Source organism: Eptatretus burgeri, chromosome 11 (assembly GCF_056783735.1).
Source record: "Eptatretus burgeri isolate ZD-2024b chromosome 11, Ebu_testis_v1, whole genome shotgun sequence".
NCBI lineage: Eukaryota > Metazoa > Chordata > Myxini > Myxiniformes > Myxinidae > Eptatretus > Eptatretus burgeri.
Genome location: NC_140971.1, coordinates 71,275,285 through 71,299,623, shown reverse-complemented (window position 1 = coordinate 71,299,623; position 24,339 = coordinate 71,275,285). Strand labels below are relative to the sequence as shown.

Sequence of the window (24,339 nt, the reverse complement as noted above, 5' to 3'; positions counted from 1 at the left end):
TACACGGGAGAGTGCTCCATTTTGGAGCAGTCCATTATGAGGTACGCGGGTGAGTGCTCCATTTTGGAGTAGACTTTTATGAGGTACATGGGAGTTTTCCATTTTGGAGCAGTCCATTATGAGGTACACGGGAGAGTGCTCCATTTTGGAGCAGTCCATTATGAGGTACACGGGAGAGTGCTCCATTTTGGAGCAGTCCATTATGAGGTACGCGGGTGAGTGCTCCATTTTGGAGTAGACTTTTATGAGGTACATGGGAGTTTTCCATTTTGGAGCAGTCCATTATGAGGTACATGGGAGAGTGCTCCATTTTGGAGCAGTCCATTATGAGGTACACGGGAGAGTGCTCCATTTTGGAGCAGTCCATTATGAGGTACGCGGGTGAGTGCTCCATTTTGGAGTAGACTTTTATGAGGTACATGGGAGTTTTCCATTTTGGAGCAGTCCATTATGAGGTACACGGGAGAGTGCTCCATTTTGGAGCAGTCCATTATGAGGTACACGGGAGAGTGCTCCATTTTGGAGCAGTCCATTATGAGGTACGTGGGTGAGTGCTCCATTTTGGAGAAGACTTTTATGAGGTACATGGGAGTTTTCCATTTTGGAGCAGTCCATTATGAGGTACATGGGAGAGTTTTCCATTTTGGAGCAGTCCATTATGAGGTACGCGGGTGAGTGCTCCATTTTGGAGTAGACTTTTATGAGGTACATGGGAGTTTTCCATTTTGGAGCAGTCCATTATGAGGTACATGGGAGAGTTTTCCATTTTGGAGCAGTCCATTATGAGGTACGTGGGAGAGTGCTCCATTTTGGAGCAGTCCATTATGAGGTACATGGGAGAGTGCTCCATTTTGGAGTGGACTTGAATGAGGTACGTGGGAGAGTTTTCCATTTTGGAGCAGACTTTAATGAGGTACGTGGGAGAGTACTCCATTTTGCAGTCGACTTTTATGAGGTACATGGGAGAGTGCTCCATTTTGGAGCAGTCCATTATGAGGTACACGGGAGAGTACTCCATTTTGGAGTAGACTTTTATGAGGTACGCAGGTGAGTGCTCCATTTTGGAGTAGACTTTTATGAGGTATATGGGAGAGTTTTCCATTTTGGAGCAGTCCATTATGAGGTACGTGGGAGAGTGCTCCATTTTGGAGTACCCATTATGAGGTATATGGGAGAGTTTTCCATTTTGGAGCAGTCCATTATGAGGTACGCGGGTGAGTGCTCCATTTTGGAGTACCCATTATGAGGTACATGGGAGAGTGCTCCATTTTGGAGTAGACTTTAATGAGGTACGTGGGAGAGTACTCCATTTTGGAGTAGACTTTAATGAGGTACATGGGAGAGTGCTCCATTTTGGAGTAGACTTTTTTGAGGTCCGCGGGTGAGTGCTCCATTTTGAGGTACACTGGAGAACACTCCATTATGGGGTACGCGCTACGTGTGAGAGTAGTAGGCCCTACTCCATTCCATTTGTAAGTGAAACTGAACATACCCCTGATCAAAACGTCTCCAAGCGAAGCGTTTTAGATTTGCACAAATCATTATATCTGAGAAACCACAGCATCATTATATTTTTGCTTCATATCATTGTCCTTAATAGTCTTATATTTATTAATTTACTGAAATAGCTTGTAGGTGTATTTGAAGCGGTGTATAATCAAACGAAGACGTACGGTTGCTTATTAAATATTTTCATATTACTAATATATATATTTTTTTATATGACATATATACGAAAAGTAAATACGTAGTTTTCAACATGCATGTGGATTCCTGTTAAAAATACAAATAAAAAGGTCACAGGAAGCATCAGGGCCCTGAAGGTGAAGTTCCGCCACGTGGGAGTGGTTCAAGGTGGCGACGCGATGGCTCCATCGGCTGAGCTCAAGACCCAGTCAGAGACCAGGAAAGGTATCCGGGCCCTCCTTCTGGGCCCTCCAGGTGCTGGAAAGGGGACGCAGGTGCGCTATGCCCGTTGCCATTGACGACGGTGGACTTCCGGTCACCCGTGGACCTGTATCTTGAAGGGACGCGTTGCTGAAGTTGGGAAACACTAAACCTGTGTTCGTTTCGATTTGTGGAAAATGTATATAATGTGGGCACATTTCCGTATTTTAATAATGAAGAAACCACGTGTAATTTCGCAAAAAGAAGGCTGACTTACCTGATTGATTTGTTATTACAAATGTTCGAAGTGATCACCGTCGATATCTCGGCACTGATGACGGTGGGAAACTTCAGCAAAAGTTTTTCTGCTGACTTTGATGCACAGGATTCCGTGATTCCGTGATTCCGTGATTCCGTGATTCCGTGATTCCGTGCCTAAGTTATCCGAGTGTAGCTGGTTTCCTGCTGTAAACCACGTCCTTCATGTAACCCCATGGAGTGCAGCTAGTTAACCATTGTGAACATTATTCGAGTCATCACAGTTATAATATTGTAGATATTAACACAAGATATTACTTGACGAAGTATGCCCACATTCTTCTGGAACACCGTGTATATGTGTTGTTACGGCCCTGGGTTCGAGGTTCACTATGAGGGGGAATTGCTCGGGTTGCTCTTGAGCGTCTGGTCCTGAGGCCACCAGCTGCGGATAACTCGGCGGGTTGCTGGTTAACCACGAACGCTGATTGGTACCTCCGATCCTGGCAGGGTTCTCGCTTCTTCACTTGTTACCTTTCTGTTGCATTGGCAGGATCAAGGGGGCCTCGTACTCTCGATACGTGCTTGCTTTATCTTGCTTGATCAGGTGCAGCTGGAGAAATGAACAAGGATGGAGAAGCGGTAGAGGACTGGATGGATACCAACCAACTCTGTCTTATTCATGACCCTAAGCTACCACACTCGCTCCACAGTGCTCGCTGGAAACGTGGCTACAACCCAGATCTTGCCATGGCTGCAAGCAACATCGCTGGACTGTGTAAGAAGATTGTGCTCGACCCCATTCCATCAAGTCAACACCGTCCCATTGTGATCCAAATCGATGCAGCTGTAGTCCCAACCACCGCCCCCTTTAAAAGGCGCTTTAACTACAAGAAAGCAGACTGGAAAAAGTTTACCAACGAGCTGGACAAGGAGATCAAATATATAAGAATAATAAGCAAGAACTACGACCTCTTTGCTAATCTGGTACTGGAAACTGCCTGGAAACGTATCCCACGAGGCTGTAGAGTTTAATATATACCTGGACTTTCAATGGAATGTGCAGGACTCTATGATGACTATATCAGCATGTTTGAAGTAGACCCTTTCTCCGAAGATACAACAGCCCAAGGTGAGAAGGTGATTGAAAGTGTTGCCCAAGAGCGATGCAAGACCTGGAATGCTCTTATTGAGTCTACTGACGTGTCAAAAAACAGCAAGAAAGCATGGTCACTAATTCACAAGCTATGTGGCAATCCTAAAGCAGTTTCTCGGCACCCAAAAACCACTGCAAATCAAGTGGCCAACCAATTGCTAAAGAGTGGAAAGAGAGAGAAGAAGATCAAGTTCAACAGTAAGAAATACGGTGAAGACTGGTTTCACAAGACCACTTACTATGGGAGAGCAGGAAGCAGGAATCTCTACCCTCAAACCGGGAAAGGCAACAGGGCTGGATAAGATTGCAACTGAGCAGATTAAGCACTTTGGTCATGAGGCAAAGAAGTGGCTTCTACAGCTCTTTAACGAATGCTTAGTAACACACGTAGGCCATTAGCCATGGCTCAGGAAGTGCCTGAAAATCAAGTTTTGTTCCACTCATCGGGGGGGGGGGGGCAGACAAAACCTTGATGATATGATAGTATATATCCAAATACATACCTATCCAAAAGTTCTCCACTCAAACAGCTGCAGTTATTGTGTATTTTCATCTTGAAAATCGATGCATTCCCTGCGCTCTCTCATTTGAATTTTCTCCACTCGGATCACGGGTGGGCCATGTGATGCCTCGACAGCCAATAGATCGGCTGACATCGTATGCAAATTACGTCAGACTGTCATGTGACCAGTTAAGTTGTCCAAGATGGCAGCTTCCTGCAGGGAGGAAATCACCGGCAGCTGATCGGCGATTTTTGATGAATATGACCAGTGAGGACGCTCCCCAGTGTATTATTCACCAGGACAATGTAGCGAACGAAGAAGTCAAACGTTTTACACCTGTAAGATGGGATAAATGGAGAGAAAGTGTCAACGAATGGCTCATCTTAGACGGTCACGAACGACGTTTAGCCGAGAGTGCCGGCACGGGAGGACGAACTTCGATCATGGGCCAATTGTACCCGGAGTGCCGGCGCGGGAGGACTAACCATTGTGCAACGCCAGCGCATCGACCCATCGAATGAACGCCATTGACTCTGCCTCAGACAGCTTTATATATAGCCGGTCAGCCACGGCCGGACATTACATAATACCTGCTGTTTCTGTTTCAGCCTGGCATAGTCTATCCAACACTCTCTTTCTTTGAACCCTGCAGTATTTATCTGCTCTATTGCAAATGAGGCAGACAGCAGGAAGGACGTGTCGCCGTGAATTCTCAACATGTCCAGCAATGTTCGATGCAGAGCGCAGTTTTTTTGGCGACGGTTCATACATGCAATCATCAACAATCGCAGAGTTATCATGCATGGTTTGTGAACGTTTCTCAGCCCCACGTATTCTTTTTGCATCAATGAAGCGACGGTAGCAAGTGTCGTGATAGCCCAGATGACTAGGGATTTCTTCACACACGATATGTACTCGTGCACTCTCGGCTAAATGTCGTTCGTGACCGTCTAAGACGAGCCATTTGACACTTTCTCTCCATTTATCCCATCTTACAGGCGTAAAACGTTTGACTTCTTCGTTCGCTCCATTGTCCTGGTGAATAATACACTGGGGAGCATCCTCACTGGCCATAATCATCAAAAATTACCGATAAATCGCCGATCAGCTACCAGTGATTTCCTCCCTGCAGGAAGCTGCCATCTTGGACAACTTCGCTGGTCACATGACTGTCTGACGTAATTTGCATACGATGTCAGCCGATCTATTGGCTGTCGAGGCCTCACATGGCCCACCCATGATCCGAGTGGAGAAAATTCAAATGAGAGAGCGCAGGGAATGCACCGATTTTCAAGATGAAAATACACAACTGCAGCTATTTGAGTGGAGAACTTTTCGATATATACTATCATATTATCAAGGATTTGTCTACCCCCCCCCCCGGATGAGTGGAACGAAACTGCACGATACAACTTACGGCTGATGGCCTAACAAGCTCCCTTAGTTCTGGAAGAAAGCCCACATCATAGCACTGCTGAAACCTGGGAAAGATCCATCCGCTCCTAAGAATTTCCGACCAATCTCACTCCTGAGTCACACCTATAAGCTTTTCGAATGCCTGATCCTTAACAAAATTGGTCCTGCTGTCGATGGGCACCTCATTCCCTGAACAAGCAGGTTCCCGTCCCGGCAAGTCCACAACTAGCCAAGTGCTCAACCTTACCCAGTACATCGAAGATTGTTATGAGGAAGGGACGGTAACTGGTGTAGTGTTTGTCGACCTCTCAGCTGCCCATGACTCAGTCAACCACAGACGTCTTCTTAGCAAGATCCTGGAGACCACAAAGGACACTTGCCTGACAGAGTTGATTGAAAGCATGCTCGAGAACAGACACTTCTTTGTTGAACTCTGAGGTAAGAAAAGCAGATGGCGAGGACTCAAACGGCCTCCCGCAGGGGAGTGTGCTCGCACCACTCCTTTTTAACATCTACACCAATGACCAACCAAACAGTGTAGACACCCGCTGCTTCATCTATGCAGACGACCTTGGCATAGGTGCACAAGATGCCGATTTCAAAGTTATTGAAGAGAGACTTTCCAAGGCTCTTGCAGAATTAACATCCTACTACGAAGAGAACCACCTCCGTGCAAATCCATCCAAGACACAGGTGTGTGCCTTCCACCTGCGAAATCGCGAAGCCAAGCACCAACGGCAGGCCAACTGGTCAGGAACCCCTCTTGAACACTGAATACCCAATCTACCTAGGGGTAACCCTCGATAGATGTCTCTCTTTTTAGACTCGCATTGAGAAGACCAAGTGCAAAGTGAGTGCGTGGAACATCATTCGTAAGCTCACTGCCTCAACTTGGGGTGCTAGCCTACAGACATTGAAGTCAACTGCACTAGCTCTCTGCTACTCAACGGCTGAATATGCCTGCCCTGTATGGGAATGAGCTACACATGCAAAGATACTAGATCCCGTTCTCAATGTTAGCTGCCGCCTCATTACAGGCTCCCTTAGACCAACACCTACGGACCGTCTGTATATCCTGGCAGGCATAGCCCCACCAGAGATACGAAGAAGTGCAGCAAGTTAGAAAGGGCGTCAACAACAGGCTACAGAAGAAAGACATCCTCTCTTTGGCCATATGCCAGCCCAAAGCCGTCAAGTCTAGAAAGAACTTCCTAAGGTATGTCACCCCCTCCCCCCCCCTTGAAACATCAAGCACAAGCAGGGAAAGAGTTATTCAATGGGAAGAAAGACTGAGCAACCTTCCATTAACAACAACAATGGAGCTAAATGTGAGTGAGGCACTCCCCCCTGGAGCAGATTCAAGCTATGCAATGTGGAAATGCCTGAACAGACTAAGATCTGGTGTTTGACGAACAAAAGTCACTCTCTCCAAATGGGGACACTTAAATGACAGGGACGCTGTGTGTGACTGCAGCACTGAACCACAAACCATGCAACATCTCCTGACATGCCCCCTGCTGGAACAGCTCTGCACAGCATCGGATCTAGCAGAGTTTAATTATAAGGGTCAGCAATGTGCTCAGCTTTGGCTGAACCACATCTAGCCATGTTGAATGTGCATTGCAACTGCTGTTTTTGTGGACACGATAGGGAAGTAAGCAAGGTGGAGCTTCCAAGTACGCACCGGCTAACGTGTATAGGCATTCGGTAGGGTAAAACTTCCTGGCTAACACTACCTGCGGACTATGCTGGAACAATGGAGGAAAGGATGCTATGAGCAGGCTGAATTTCAATGACTCGTTTATTACACGAAAGGGTGAGGAAAGTTATGGGATTTATTACGACGAAGATACGTACAGCAGCGCAAAGGCAAAATGGTTGAGGTACAACAAAATAGTCAGTCATAAGCAAATGTATACAGTGCAGAGCTACCACAATCTAATTCTTCGACATTCATTCTTGCACACTGACAAAATGGTTGGCATCACATCATTCCGTGGAAGGGTAGAATAGCAAGGGAGATGAGAGAGAGGATGAGTTGGTTGACGAACCTGCTCAGCCCAATCGCTGAGGGGTAAAGGGAAGGAATACTGAAGGTGTCTGATGTGCGTGGTTTGAGGATAAGAGTGAGGGTGTGATGAGGTGCAAGAAGGAAATTTAAAAAGATGCCTATCTGTGGGGCCACCCTGAAGGGGGCAACCATTCGATAGTTGCCCGGATAATTGACGATTGCGATTTTATGCGTCCACAGCAGACGAGAAGGAAAAGGAGAGAAAGAACATGTGAGAAAACAGTCTGATGAAGTGTAAGAAAGTCTGTAAATGTTAATGCTATTGGCTTGGTCCTAATGACTGTGCTCGGTCTGGTGTCGATCTTTTGTTTGCCCAGCACTCAACTCCATGAACTCTATTTCCCTCCCTTCCACCCCTCGCCACCAAGCCATATAAGAGATCTCAACCATCTGAACCCCGAGCTGAGGCGTGTGTGTGTGTGTGTGTGTGTGTGTGTGTGTGTGTGTGTGTGTGTGTGTGTGTGTGTGTGTGTGTGTGTGTGTGTGTGTGTGTGTGTGTGTGTGTGTGTGTGTGTGTGTGTGTGTGTGTGTGTGTGTGTGTGTGTGTGTGACGAAGTGCTTGTATAATCCCTTGGTGAGGAAGGAGTCAAAGTGAACCAAAATGGGTTGTTGGAGTTTTCACTGCCCCCATTGGTGTATGCACTATTTTCCCAGCGCTGGCTCTGCCCACTCTCGGGCACAGCCGTGAAAATGCTGCCATTCGACTTTGGGCCACACGCCATGGAGCTCCTACTTAACATGGCTCTGGGGTATTTGGTTGCGCTCTCTGGACGCGAACGTCCATTGAACACCCAATGGGGACCGTAATTGAGCGGCATGCTTGGGCTATCCCTGCGATGTTGAATGGTGCGATGTCGGATAATCCAGGGTTATGTGTTAGCTCTCATACGAGCCTCGACAAGGTATACAAAAAAAAAAAAGTGTCATTGTTACGTGGCACCCATGGCTCCCGCGACTCCAAAGGTGGTGGTGGATGTCTGCAGTGTTTGTCGTTGAGGCGATTGTTGTGGTGGTGTGGTTGTTCGTTGTGGTTGAGATGGCAATGATGAATGTAAAGCTGGTTTGGGTAATGTTAACATGAATTGGAGTTGTCGTAAAGGTGTGCTGATCGTTGTATTAATGTTATAGTGGTGGTGAAAGTTGTGGTGATATTCCAGTTGGATTAGCATGAGATTTGAATTGGGGATTGTGTGTGTGTGTGTGTGTGTGTGTGTGTGTGTGTGTGTGTGTGTGTGTGTGTGTGTGTGTGTGTGTGTGTGTGTGTGTGTGTGTGTGTGTGTGTTGGGAAAAGAATAGGGGGGGGGCAGGAAACTACTACATCCCACACAATGCACATTGACCCATAAACCAATTGCGCATAGGGGAAGGCTATCTGAAACAAATAATAACTAGAGGGGGAGCACTCGGTAGAGTGCAAAACCTCCGCCACCAATACTGCTGGGTCACTTAAGTGAACCTGATATCCTATTCATTGTAGGTCAAAACGGTTCACTCTGCTGAACTACGATTGAATAAACTAAACTAGATCGACGCGCATGCAGAAATGCCAAAAAAAAATCGAATTTTTTTTTGAAAAGAAGTTGCAAAATTTTCTGTTTTTTTTTTTTTTTTTTTTTCTGTAACAAATTTTTTTGGGGGGGTTGGAAATCACTTAAAACATGTAGAAATGCAAAAAAAAAAAATCATATTTTTCAAATAAATTCGAAATTTTTTTGAAAAGAAGTTGCAAAATTTTATATATATATATATATATATATTTTTTTTTTTTTGGACCAAGTCCAAAATCTAATGGCATGATCCTTGGACCATACCTAATCCCCCCACCAAGTTTCGTCGAAATCCGTCCAGTTTTTCCGTAATACTGTTCACAAACAAACAGACAGGGGTGAAAACTGTAACCTCCATCCATCTTCGATGGCGGAGGTTAACAAGATGTTTACAGTACTTGGCATTATCTGTATGTGTTTGTACTTTTGGGGATATGATTGTACATTGCTGAATACCATTTCCAAATTGATGTTTATGTGCTGCTGTTGTTGGTGGCATTGACAGTGATGCTGATAATGTAACTGTTGAGTGTTTCCTTTGCTGAGGATACCTGGGATCATTTTATCTGTGGACATCATGTGGTAAAGCTGCATGGTGTTTTCTTCTTTGTTGATGAAACAAGTATTTATTAATGTTGTAAATTGTAGTATTAGCTATTATCGTGATTATATTCATTATAGTCATTGTAATTTATCATTATTGACCGAGATATCATATGCAACTTTAACATGATGTATTTAGATCTTGAAAATGACCTTCAAGGTGAAAATTCAGAGATTGCATCTGCCTACACCATGTTCATCCCGTGCCCAATTCATCTAGAATAGTTATTTGCTCTTCACAGAGAAGTAGTGTCCTTTGCAAGCAAACAAATAAAATATCTCTGGCCCGGTGTACTGCATATTACTGCTGTGATATTGATTCTTCAAAAAGTAATTGATGTTTGCTTTCTTGACTGGTATTCATTTTGTTCCACTGTCTGTGCAGGCTCCTCGTCTTGCGAAGGAGTTTTGTGTTTGTCACCTCGCCACTGGAGATATGCTTCGTGCTATTGTTGCTTCTGGTTCTAACCTCGGTCGCAAAGTCCAAGAGACTATAGATTCAGGAAAGCTGGTAAGGGAAATTAATGACTCTCCATCAGAGCAAAATTCAATGGGAAACACTGTATTCCAATTCTGTTCAAGCAGGTCTATGTACCATTCCCCAAATTAACATTTTCTTCAGTCATGACACCCAACAATGTCTCATTGTTCTTTGTACACACCCCCCTCCCCCAATTTGAATTTCTTCGTTTTGAACCCCTTGCCATCCGGTGAGGACTCCATCTGCTGAATATAGCCATCTTCTGTTACTGCCTGTGCATGGCAGGTGAGCGATGACTTGGTGGTGGAGCTAATTGAGAAGAACCTTGACTCCCCATCCTGTAAGAATGGCTTTCTCCTTGATGGATTTCCACGCACATTACCTCAAGCTCAGAAGGTGAAGCTTCTGTACATGGACATGATGTGAAAAACAAAACAGAACGATTACCGGTACATTCAAAGTACACCGCCCCCATGCCAAATATATAAATAGCAAATCCTCCAGCGCGAGACATCGTCGGGGCGCCTTCGGCACCCGGCGATGCCACCTTTCAACACATGTAGTTGGAATTGGGAGGGAGCGGTGTACAATGGTTTGATTAATTGCATAATTAAAATAAACAAATAATCATAAAGTAATTGATTTCTCTATCAATTGCCAAATAGCATACCTAAATCGCTACTGTTTCATCTGAATCTAATTTTTTTGGAAAATTAATTTATCAAAAAATGAATAAACAATTGATTAATCAATGAATGAAAAATACCCTTTGTAGCCAAATCACTTGGTCACTGTCATGTCCAAATATCAGCATCTTAGCTCAAAATATGCCTGAGATATTGCTGGGATGAGAAATAAAATAATTGATAAATCAAAAAATGAAAAATGCTGTTTTTGTCAAAGCACGTCTTCAATTTTGTCCCCAAATTTCAACTTCTGAGATATTGCCTGGACAAACAAACAAGCGAAGTGAAAACTGAGTACTCCCTTCCTTTGGCACCTGGATATGGAATTGGGAAGGAGCGGTGTCCAATATTTATAAGTTGTGATGTAAATGATCTTTTTGCATAGTCTACGAGATTGCAAGGCCAACTTTTATTGTACACCGCTCCTTCCCAATTCCATATCCAAGCGATGCATGATGTCATCGCCAGGCGTCTCAGGAAGGGAGTTCTCAGTTTTCACTCCGTTTGTTTTTCCGGGCAATATCTCAGCCATCCTTTGATCTAAGAAGTTGAAATTTAGGGACAAAAGTGAAGATGCGCTTTGGCAAAAACTATTTATTTTTTTGATTAATCAATGAATTCATTAATTACTTGATTATTATCGATTTGTTAATTACTTATTTATTTTGTTTCTCATCTGGGAAACATCTCGGGCACCTTTTGAGCTCGGAAGCTGATGTTTTGGCATAACTGTGAACAAGTGATTTGGCTATAAAGGGTATTTTTGATTTATTGATTGATCGATTGGTTATTTAATTTTTCGATTACTTACTTTTCAAAAGGTTACAGATTCAGATGAAACGGTGGTGTTTTAAGTATGATATGAGCCAATTGATGAAGAAATTAATGATTTTATGATATTTATTTATTTTTAATTATGCAGTTTAATAAATCCATTTTTGTACACCACTCCTTCAGAATTCTGTTTCCATGTGCTGCAAGGCGGCATCACTGGGTGCCAAAGGCGCCCCGGCGATGTCGCGCGCTGGAGGATTTGTTATTTATTTATTTATTTGGTATGTGGGTGGTTTACTTTGTACCTCAACTTGTTTTTTATTTTGTTCACTATCAACAAAACAATGAACATCATTTGTACTTAGGATGAGGTTTTCCCACATGCTCACCCTGCTTTGTTATGCCGTTTAACCCTATACTATTCAACCTTTTTTGTTTGTGTGTTTGTTTACAATAATTGACTTTCATGTGCATGAGGCACCATGATCCAGGTGTGTTTTCATGTAATATGGCTGTGTAAAGCCTTTTTTTGACAATGTGTGGCATCACTCCTTCACTACTTACACCCCCTCTTGCACCTTGTAGCTCGACAAGCTATTGGATCACCGTGGAGAAAAACTTGATACGGTGCTCGAGTTTAATGTTGATGATTCGCTGCTTGTGAAAAGGATTACTGGAAGGTAGGTCAATTGGTTGTATGTGGGAACATATTGTTACCTGTACACAAGGTGGCTACTTGCTAAAAACCCTGCCCCTCCCCCATCCCCTGCCCTTATCACCATTATTTAAGAAAAATGATGAAAATGACACGTAACGCTCACAAATAAATCTACAAAGTTGAATGAAATAATTTTGTGCGGTCAAAGCCGTTTATTCCTGTTACATGAAACGCCCTGCATCCAATGCCTGCAGAAAACGGGCTTTTTGGAATGCCGGTTGCATTTTGCATCCAATCCCAATGTAACTTTGCTTTAAAAACATATCCATGGGAAGGTGCTCTTGTGTTGAATGTTTCGTGTAAATTGCTCAAGTGTTTGCAGCGAAAACATTTAAAAGTTTGAAAAGTGAGGGCGGAAGGAAAAAGGGGGATGGGGGGGAGAAGATCTTGGAAAACATTCCACAACATTGTCAAGGATTGTTGCAGATGTCTTTTACTAGTACTACACAAGGATATGTAATGCAAGTTGTGAGAGGCTCCCATGGAAGACTCACAGAACACACATTTATTGGTTAATGGGTGTTTACAACTTCTCTACTATGACTGTGGACCTGTACCAACAAAGTACAATTGCCAGGATAGTGGGAAACAAATATTGAAATGGAAAACTGGGAAAGATAAAAAAAAAATGCAGGTAATGTGGCCTGGGGCAAGAGAGGAAGCTTGCTTGCCTTGTTCTCTATGGCAGGTGGAAAATTGTTGACGCTGACAGCTCGTCAAATGGGTTGCTGTGCACAATTCTTCCTTGCTGCCACAAATTCTGCTTCACTCTCATTGCAATACGTGCTCCAACCTCTGCTGCTCAACCCTCCAGAGGGTTTGGTCAGTAGTCGCCTGAAGCACCGCTGCAATGTTGGGATCAATTGCTGGAACTGCTGTTGCCAGTGTAGTCGTTTATAGCTGGTGCAAACCATTGTCAGTTGAGATGTGCACAGTCCAGCAATAAGGCAGACCTATTTTATTTTATTTTATTTTATTTTATTTTTTGTTCTGCTTGCATTCATGCAAACCTTCAGTGATAACACTCTGTGATCTTGACTTTGTTTGGAGATGATGTGCCGCACACACACACGTACTCGTATTTATTGATGCACTGCATCACATCTTGTGGAGTGTCCCTGTGTACTTTACTGTTGGACCCACGCCAATTCCTGATCTGATGACTATTTGTCCTTGAAACGGCATGGGTCTGGTGGGGAAGAACGAGGAGGGATCCATAATCGTGAAATGCGGGAAGAAGGATGACAGCCATAATTAATGACATAAATTAAAATCAAACTTTCATGTGCATGATGTGGCATTTCGTCCTTGCGAAACGTGTATACACAAAATGACACCACTCCTCCAACACACCTGACATTGTATTACAACTGAATTTTTATTTATTCTTTAATATTATTGTGGGAATGATGTTTAGGGGTTATTGAAGCTATTTAGTAGAATGGTAGTTATTTATTACTATTTGTTTGGATAAGCGTGACGTACTATTTGTGTTTGTACACTGAGGTTTGTTTTTCCTCTCCTACTGTTTGTCCTCCCCTATGCAAGCCTCTAGTTGTGTGTTTTTAATGTTCTTTTCCTCTGTTTACATGCCATTACAAAGCACATGGTAGCTTTGCAGCTCAAGCCATGATGTTGTACATGTGAGGCGAGTCTGCATTGAGAAAGCCAGCCATTAGCCTCGTCACAGGAGCTGATTGCCAGGAAGAAAGAGCATTCAAGTCTGCAATTGGCCTGATGAAGGGAGCTCACTAATGTGGCCTGGCACGACGCCAGATCGAATTGTCTTGCATGCAGTTGTCATTTGGCGACTCAGCTCACACAGATTGGCTGTTGACTTGTAGCTGCTCAGAGAGACAAAAAAAATCTGAGAGCCGCTGTTTCAATGGCTGTCGTGCAGAAGGGAGGAGAGTGCTTGAGTCTGAGTCTGAGTATGCTGAGCTGAGTCTGCCGGAGCTGTGAACATTTAATCCCCAGAGCAAGAAGGGCTTTGAGGGGACAACGATTATACTGGGTTGTACCAGAGAGCTGACATTGTGTCAAATTCTGCTCTAGGACTCCTGCACAGCTTACCTCTGGGTTTAAAATCGACCTCTCGGCATTGTTTGTACTGTATTCCCTGGACTGTATTCTTGTCAAGTGCATGAGCAGGCCCTAAGATAAGAACTGTTCAGAAACCTGCGACGTTTGGATTGTTCGAAGGCGCGAAGGGATAAACGGGTTTATTTAATGATTCATATATATTTGTTTATTGCTGCATGTAATCATTCTCCCATGCCATTTACTTTTTATAAATAAATGTACCTGGCTAGTCTCAGGGGTTCGATTCTGCTTGTTGTGATCTCATTTGGTGATTTCAGTATCATTATACAAGCCGGCTCAGAGTGCTCGTGGTGTATCATTGCTCGGCCAGATTAGGAAGGTTGCAAGTGCCTATGAGGGCATCATTGGTTAATTGCATGGTCCCAAGTATTGAAATATGACACAGGGCTGTGGACTTAGCTGGTGGGTGCTCACAGCTCTGTTTTGATGCGACCAGGGGAACTCGAACCAGGGAACCGGAATGGGCTTTTGTTGTTGCAATATATTTAGTTTTCTTTTTGTCATCCATTTAGTGTTTGAAACAAGTAATCAGGTTTTTGATGTTCTTTGCTGCTATATCCAGTCGTCAACTGGAAAGTTTTCACGAGGAAGTGACACAAATTAGCTGTTTACAACTACATCTATTGGTGTTTGAGTATGCAGTTCTGCTTAAAAATATTTTTTTCAATGTCTATTTTCTTTCTTTGTCTGTCATTCAAAATGTGTCCTAATCTTTTTTTTTTGTTATCTTGCCAAAACGAAGTTTTTGCAAGATATGTTAATCAGCTTGTATTTTTTTTTTGTTTTTTTTTTTGTTTGTTTGTTTGTTTGTTTGTTTGTTTTTCTGTAATCACGCATAAAAAATTCTGCAGACCACAGTTGTCATTGGAAATTTTTGTAACTTTGCATATCAGAGGCCTATAGAGGTCCCTTTCAGTGCATAAAATTTTGAAGGTCAAGGTCACTTTGTCGCAAATCAGGGGAGTCGACGAAACCCTTATTTTTTGAGTTTTGATCGGATAGTCTTCAAACTTCATGGGAATATAGTTCATGGTCTGGTGCTCAGCTGATTAATTTTTGGTGACGATTGGCCTTGACCTTCATTGTTGGCACCTAAGGTCAAACATATTTGACCCCAAGGTCAAATTTTCAAGTTTTAGGAACCATATCGTGTAATACCTCAAATTGAACACCTCAATGAGTGCTTTCTAGATATGTCAAGCTTGAGACATGACGTCATTTGGTGACATTATGAGGCAAAAGCATATTTTTCATGGTTACTCTGGAGAACGATTCTCATCGGAATCTCTCGTAGGCAGATATTCCTCAAGGAGTTGCCCCTGGTGGATAGCAGCTCTGTTCACCTCAGTGTGACCTTAAAGAAGTCACACGTGGTCACCTTTTGGCAAGATGCGGGTGACATTGGTTTATTTTTTTGTTTGTTTTTATTTACTTACTTTGTTGTTTTTTTTCTCTGCTAAACTCTTTTGACATATCTAAGTGTAGTCTATATACTGTCGGACCCCAACTTTTGCGGAGGATACGTTCCTTAAAAATGTTGCGAATGTTGGGGCATTGCTGTTCCCCCCCCCCCCTTTTTGATATGTTTTCGGCTCATTGAGCAATGACGAAGAACAAATCAGGACACAACATAAAGGGGGGAAGAAGCAGCAGGGTGGAGGGAGAATGTAGACTGCCAAACAAGGAGTGCAGGTAACTAGGGTAAGGGAGAATACAAAGCGTGGACAATATGGAAACGTAAGCAAAATTGTGTTTGACCAATTTGTGTTTTTTGTTCATATCAGGTCTGCAGAGGGGGAAGAGGCTGCTGCCTGTCTGTCAGAAAGATTAGAGATGTTGCAGCAGAGTGGAGTAATCAGCAAAGAGATTGAGGATTTTTCCAGAGTCAGTGGGATCATTGAAGATAGGAATACAATGGGGCCTTGAATCATCATAATCATGGAATCCATCATTGCAGTTGATATGAAATCCTTCCTTTTCTCCAACAATATCTCAGACCACCAATTTGGTTTCAGATCATTTCGCTCCACCTTAGATATGCTGCTTCTCATCACCCAACAATGAATGGAGGCCATCAATGTCAGATATGAGACCAGGACCGTCTCTGGGCATATCTCGTGCTTTTGTTAGTCTGGCATCCTGCCTTACTCTCCAAACTCTTTGCCTGTGGCATCCAAGGTCAACTCCACACATGGCCTCATGACTTCCTCTGCTGTTGTAACCATGTGGCTCTCAACAGAATCCTTTCATTTCCTCTCCCTGTGAAGGTTGTTGTGCCCCAAGGCAGTGTTCTGGGACCAGTCCTATTCCTAATCTTCATAATTGTTCTCTCTTAGTCTCCAGAAAATCCTCTACAGTATATATTTGGTGATGCTCTACCCTCTACTCTCTGCCATGACATCTCTTATCCTTCATACAGGTGAGCTGCAGCCTCTTCCCTCTCTTCAGAACTTGGAAAAAAAATAACAAACTGGTCAAACACTTGGAAAACATCTTTCAATTCTGACAAACTTCACTCACTCAAAAAGGACTGCCTGGCAACCCCCCCCCTCCCACTTCTCCCACCTCCTGGCTCTCACTACTGGCCATGATCCTTCTTTGACAAACCAAATTTCAAAGTTGGCCTTCAAAGCCAGCTATCGACTGGGCATCCTCCATCGTACAAAGTCGTTCCTTGGCACACCTGAACTCCTATCCACCAACAAGGCCTTTATCTGCTGCTTGGTGGAGTACTGCTCTCTCGTCTGGGCTGGCTCCCCAGCCTCCCATTTTGCTCAGTTTTTATGCTTTGGAAACCAAGGCCTTCCAAGATTATTGGAATCTCCTGTGATGTAGCTGAGTCTTTCAAGTCGATCACGATGCAATCACAGACAAGTCTGTGATCCGTCTTCTTCCGCCTTCATTCTGGTTTTGCATGTACCCTCTGCTCTTTCCGTGCTTTGCTCCCCCCCCCCCCTCCATCCATGTTTCTGCATGCGCACGTTGTCTCCCATCAAACTCCTTCTGGTTAACTATCAAAATCCAGGATCACTGCTCACCTGCACTCATTTGCTCTTAATTTTTTTTTTTTTGCTCTCGCACTTGTGTAATGAACCTCACCATCCTCTTCAATCTCTTTCTTCCTTTCAGGTCTTCGATATAGTTCACCATCAACTTGGATCATTCCCAATCCAGAACCATGATATTTTCCAGTGTCATAAACCCCACCTTGGTGTTGCCTTGATGGTTAGGGTGGTGGGCTTGGGATCCTAGGATCCTTAGTTCAAATCTCACTTGACTGTTAAATTCATACCAGGTGGAGTTCACTCTGCCTGTCATCCTTCCAAGGTTGGCAAAATGAGTGCCAGCTTGCTGATATCCTGTGTCAGAGTGGTGACCCATCCAGGATTGTGTCCAATAGCCAAGGAGACTGCTGAGGCAGCACCAATGCTCTGTACAGAGTATGGTCCCAATGGATGGATGGATAAACCCCACCCCAATTCTTCCTCCTTCCAAATTTCCTGTTTTCCCTCCTGAGTTTCCTTCTGTACATCTATCTTGACCACCCGTGCTTCCTCTGCTGCCCCATTCCTCCTTACACCCACTGTTTGTTCAAGTCTCCCTCTATCTTGACTTTCAACTCTGCTGTTTGTGCCCCCCCCCACCCCTTCTCTCAACTGTTCCTTTTGCCCTGTTGTGTCCTGATTAGTTCAGTGTATTATTAATTTGAGCTCTTTCACAAGCTTCGACTATGTATACAAAAAAAGATGTTTTCTTTCTTTCTCCCCTTTTCTTGCTCTTTCATGTGACCTTTAAGTGAGATCAAATGGGGACAGAGGCATATCCATCGCATTCGCATCAAAATATATTTTCTCGTTTATTTATATACTATCTTTCTGCTGCTCACCTATTTCTTACTTGATTGCTCTTTAATCTGTAGCCACCTCTTCCCAGGCTCTTGCATAAATTCAGTGGCCGGACCTACCATGAAGAGTTCAATCCTCCTCGTGTCAGCATGAAGGATGATGTGAGTGATTTTTTTATTTTTTTTTAACTTTTACTGCATGATATGGTATGTACTTGCATGAAAAGGATTGGGGGAGGTGGAAGTAGAAAGTTGCATATGCCTGCAGGTCTTGCTTATCGACTCGGTCTCAAATATGTTGCTCCATAAAGTTTGAGACATTTTGAGGAAACCTTGGCAAACCACTTTTGTTTTTGAAGGATGTGGGTATGCTGAATCCGAGTATCTTTTGCCCTAAGTTTCCAAAAAATTATATTGCAAGAGCCCCATTCTGTGTACAGTGTGTTTTTGAAGGCATCAAAAACGGTGTTAGACACAGATCGTAGCTTTATCACCTGCATCCCCCTGTCGAGTTCTGAAATTTGGTTGGCTGTGCTTTTTGGTAATTACAATGGATTATCCCAACCGCAAAGGCTGTGTGTGTCTGTCATGGCTTTTATTTTATTTCTCATGAAATAAAATTTCAATTTTGGGGAATATGCTGACATATATATATGTATACTTTATTTATATATATATATATATATATATATATATATATAATAGGAAATATCAAGTTATTTTTCCACATAGTCTCCATCAACTGCAATGCACTTTAATGAGCACATCAAGCTGACTTGTTTTCCGATGTCACTGCGGTTGCAGGCAGACCATGTCGAGGCTTGTCGATATCAGTTTCCCCATTCTTGAAACTCATTGCCCCAACATATAAGGGTGCTCACACCAATGGTAGAGTTGCCATACACATCCATTAAATGCCTGTGAGTAGCCACTGGAGGAACCTCTTCCACAGAAATTCAATAACTGTTCTCTGCTTTGCACATCTAGTGGGGCAGCCATTTTGAAAGCGTGGTGTGATATTGTCACATGACCAATCGGTGACGCGCCACTTAAAATGGGTGGGAGATACAAACCTTTCATTGTGATCTCCCGTAGCTTTCCTACGACGCTTTGGTTACAAACTGAAAAATGAGACGTATTACTTTGTACTGATCCACATCCTCGCATCGTACGTCATGTGACTCGTACGAGAACGCCTTCAACTCCACTTTCTTATGAACAACCCAAAGCTGTCTTCACTCACCTTTGAGGAAGGTATCACGCTGTATACATATGTGCTAGTTGAACCTTATGTTGACAGTTGGGAATGCTATTCCATTGACTACGATGGATGGAGTCGAGGGTGTCCACTGCAATCGTTGCGTTCAAATAAAACACCAACGATGTATACACACCAAAGCAATACCCTCAATATTATCTTCCGAAAAGTCGACATGCATCGGCCGGACACAACAGAACTATTTTACGGGCATGTACATGTATTTATGAATTTTTATTTATGGCTTGATCTTGGGTAACAACAATCTTCTTGATTCTTTACAAAGTCTAAATAACCTGACCTCCCCCCCCCCCTTAAATGTATAACCTTTAACCACAAACTGTTCTGTATGGGGTTGCTCGTAGGTAACTGGAGAACCACTCATTCGACGCTCTGATGACACCGCTGAGACACTACGCTCCAGGCTTGTCACATACCATGAGCAGACACGGCCCCTCACTGTCTTCTATCGGCGCCGTGGGTTGCTCACCACATTGGATGCATCACAATCACCTGACGTGGTCTTTGCAGCTATTGTGGCAGCTTTTGCCAAAGTCAAGACCACCAAGTGATCTGTTAAACCTTTGGGCTTTGGTGCTTCTTGCTACATTATTTGTTTTGTTTATACTGCTTATTTTTACTGTTTTATTCAAACCACAGACTAAACCAGTCAAAAAAAAATCACAACGCCAAATAACTATTTAATAGGTCTAAACCTGCTATTAACAAAGGAACCATGTCCAAAGGGGCAGTCACAAGTCTCCAATAGTGTTGTCTGCCTTTTAATGGCTTAATCAGCAGAATTTTGCATTTAAGGAGAAATGGATCTTGCATCACTTTTACATAAATATCCAAGAGAATTGGACATGGGCAGGCCAGTAGATCTTTTCATGCCTGTGATCTTGTCAATAACACAATTCAAGCTATCAGTTTATCGACTTTATTTCATTGGGAGGACACGGGGAGATGAGTGCTTAATAATAGTTTTCAGACTTGTTTAAAATAAAAAAAAAACTCAAATCCATTATTTTTTTTTTTTTATGTTTAATGTTGGCTCTCCTGAATCGACGAAATATCTCGACAAGTATAAACACCAACTGGTGTTCTCCTGTTAACGTGTTGCCTTCAATCTTCTATCAGCTCGCTCTTCCATGATCATGGACCCTTTGAAACAATCATTTGAACCTTGTGAAAAATTTACCTTCTCCCTCGTATTTCTTTGACTGACATATTCATCACAGTTTACGTTCACATCCACATGCATTTAATATGGCGACATGGTCGACAAACCCTTGTTTCTGGCCCATGATTTTGTGGAGCAATAACAAACGTTTTAAAACCATTTTCCCCTTTTTTCAGGGGGTTGGTCAAACGGTCAATTCTCCATATGGCGCTATCCAATGCATCAGTGTTTTACAAAAACCCAAACATTCCATGTCGTTCTCGGACGTCATCTCGGCTTCCTTCCTTCTCCCAACCGCAAGCTTTAATTACGTCCTTTATAGCTTTATCGTCTGACCTTTATTGCACATGAAAATATCCAAGTATTTTTCCTAAAGTCTAAATTACTATTGTTTTTTAAAAAAAATTAACCTCTTCCTAATTTCAGAGCTCAGAATTCTTTATTTTGGATACTATCCATTCATCAATCATATCATTCCCATCTCTGTTCTTTACATGATTTTTACCTCTTTAATCCGTATTCCCCACATTTTGCTTTCATACACCAATACCGGTCTGATACAGGCTTTATAAACTCGAACTTTTGCAGATAATGCAATGTTTCGGTATTTCACGATACCATCTCGTAGTCTCCACTTATTCCAGGCTGACTTTGATCTTGATCTAATGGCTAAGTCTGCTCCTAATGATGCCTCGTGTCTTTGAGGTAACAAACTTGTGACACTTTCTCAATTAAATTCTGTACTCTGGAGCACTTCTCTTTTGTTCTTCATCTATTTCTTGAAATGATTGATCCTCGCGTCTTTTCCATCTGAAAATCCCAGCTTTTGTTACCAAAATGTCTCGTGACTCCATCTCTCACTGCCGACGTGGAACTGAATTCCTTCCAACTGCTTTTCTGCATATTGAACTAGGCCATTGCCCATAGTTTTGTGAAAGATACCATTATATCTTGTAAACATCCCCATATAGGTAAAAAAAAAAAAAGACATCTGGCTGTTCTAGCCAAAGCACAGCATAATGGGAGATGAAACGTGAGATTCAACGTTCCTTCAGCTGAGCACATAAACGATTGCAATAACTTTTTAAAACTAATAAAATGCATTGCCATATTTGCTTTGGTGAAAACTATATTGTTCAGCTGATCAACAAAACTGAACATGATTCGACCATTTACTCTCATCACCAGCAGTAGCTGAAACGTCATTCGACACTCTTGTGACTTCAAAAACGGATCTATCAGATTTCCCCGCAAGTACGTCTTTAGCAGAAGAACATCTCAGGAGTTCTTTTAAACAAAGGGAGCTTGTTTATTTACACGATGCCTGCAAGTCACTCATCCAAGTGCCACTTTTGCAAAATACTTTTAAATACCTGGTATGATATCTGAGGCTTTTGCAGGTAGTGTTTGAGTTTGAATTTTTTTGCTTTTTCATCCATTGGAGGAGTTCTATGTTATGTAATCACCAGGGTGCCTAAAGTGTTGTGATGCAGTAAGCTCAGGGAAAAATACTTTTATTTGATGAGTTGAAAATTCATTTTTAATGTCTCGTTAATTATGGTGGGATGTTGGTATGTACTGGGTTGAGGCATCCAGATGTGCAACTTTCTCAAAACAGCAGGCCATTTATAACACGGGCTTGGGCGGGGGGGGAAGGGGATTGCTCAATTGAAAAAAATTAGGAGATTGGAGTAAGGAGAGAGAAGTGAGGACCATATGGACTGGCGGTGGCAGAGGGATGCAAGCTTTCATGTTAAATGACCAAATATTTTCTTCTCTTTTTTTATTTTATTATTATTATCTTTTTTATTTTAAATACTCTCCTGGATTTCTCTCTACAAATATTGAATCTTCAGTTGAGAGCAGTTTTCACTTGTTTATCGTGTCCTCTTGAATCATGCATATGTCACGTGGGTGCTCACTCTGGTCCTTGGTGGCCTGTCAGCATGGATGTTGTTAATTTGAACTTGCAATTGTGGTGCTATTATGGAAATTTTTAAACGACTGAGCAGCACAAACTCTGTCTGAACCAACGTGTGAATATTGGATTGAACTTCATATGTGGAAGTATTTGTTGTGTGGGGGGAAAAGTCCTGTAGATTATGAAAGTTATTTCATGTGTGTGCGGTTTCAAACAGGTGGATTTGGTGATTTGTCCTGAAAAGAAGTATTCAGAATGCCTGAAATCTCTCTAAACTGTGTATTGTAATATTCAGATATACTAATATTGGGAGAACAACATTCACAAGAATGGTGAATAAATACTTCAAAAGTGATGTGCTTTGTTTTATTGTTTTTCAATGTTATGCAATAGGAATAAAATGGTATTCCTTGTGCTCCATCTGACAAGTTAATTTGAGAGTGTGAGCAATTGAATGTATGTACTCCCCTTCCTGGAGGTGTTCGTCAATTTGGGGATGGATTTCTTTACGACAGTCGACCACAAGCCTACCTGCACCGGGGAGTACACGTGGTCGGACTCTTTTCAGTCCAGCACACGATCGGATTGAGCCTGGTGTTGGCTTGGTGGTTAGAGTGGCTGGCTTAGGATCTTGGAGTCCTGCGTTTGAGCCCCGTTGGCTGCTGAATTAACACCAGGTGAGGTTGACTCAGCCTGTCATCCTTCCAAGGTCGGCAAAATGAGTTCCATTATACTGATAAAGTGTCACAGCCGTGCTTCCAAGAAATGAAAGCTGCCATACACAACAACAGAGCTGTAGGATTGCCCTCAACATCCTGATGAACAGAGCTCTGGCCATCTGCTTACCTTGTGCGCTTGCTGCTGAATAGGCAGGTTAAAACCATTCTGCATGGAAATGGTTATACTGAGAATTGCATTGCTGAGTGCATGTCATCATGTAGTCAGAGGACTCTATCCTGGATTGGGGAAGTGTCAAACTTACCTTAAACTGCCATGGAGAAGTAACTTCTCTCAAAAATTTAAACAGGTGAATGATCTTTATTGCTTACTTGCAAGGTGAGTGATATTTACAACCCATAAACTATCCCTAATCCCTTGTCACAAAATTGAATGTTATTTATGAATGTCAGTGCGATGCCCGGTGTCAGCCATACATTTTATAGATTGAAAGACCAGAATACACAGCACATTCCATTGGTGATTCCGAACAATCAAGACACAGGTTGCACGTAACCAGCTCCCACGTGCAAGAACCCAACGAAAGTGCTTACTCAAAAAAGCGATTCTGTAATTGGCCAGCATTGTTAAACAATCCTGAATGTGCAGAAGACTCACGCAGAGTAGTTTGAGATTGACTCTTGCACAGCTACGCATTCTTGAAGCCACATTTATGCACATGCAAACTCCTGTTCCTTGTAAACGCTTTACTTGTTTTGCCCTTGCTGCAGCATTGTGGGAAGTATAAGGTTTCCTTCCTGCCTCGTTGCCATGATGTATATGCTTAGCAGCAGAAGTCCTGGGAACCATGTCTGAGCATAAATTTTGACTTTGCCTATCCTGGAGTTTTGTCTGCAATAATTGTTGGGCTTCTGGTGTAGGGGTGGCACGGACCCTCCAGATGCAAAATAAAACTCAAATCCTCAAAAATGTACCACGATATAAAGTACCTAGCAACCGTTTGCAGAGGATTTCACATCCAACCGAACTTGTGAATCTCTTGGACAGCATTGCTTCGCTACAAAACTGATAGAGCCAAAGCAACCTGTATGTAATTCTTCTGCTCACACAGCCTAACTCAAAATTAGATGAAGCACAAATATACTGTATTTTACAGGGGGGAGGTCTTTGACTTCAAATTTTTCATAACTTGAAAATTCTGCAAAGTAGGCATAACTTCATACTAGTGCATCTCGCAACGAGAACGACACTC

General features: G+C 42.8%; 1 protein-coding gene across 1 annotated transcript; it reads left to right on the top strand.

Moving 5' to 3' along the window:
* The first annotated feature begins 1,805 nt into the window (after positions 1 to 1,805).
* Positions 1,806 to 22,764, top strand: LOC147017343 (adenylate kinase 2, mitochondrial-like). The gene is made up of 6 exons (XM_085846924.1): positions 1,806 to 1,961; positions 9,827 to 9,952; positions 10,208 to 10,318; positions 11,968 to 12,062; positions 18,137 to 18,209; positions 19,671 to 22,764. The coding sequence occupies exons 1-6, from the start codon at positions 1,866 to 1,868 to the stop codon at positions 19,875 to 19,877; spliced, it is 708 nt and encodes a 235-aa protein (XP_085703050.1). The 5' UTR covers positions 1,806 to 1,865; the 3' UTR covers positions 19,878 to 22,764.
* Positions 22,765 to 24,339: the final 1,575 nt, after the last annotated feature.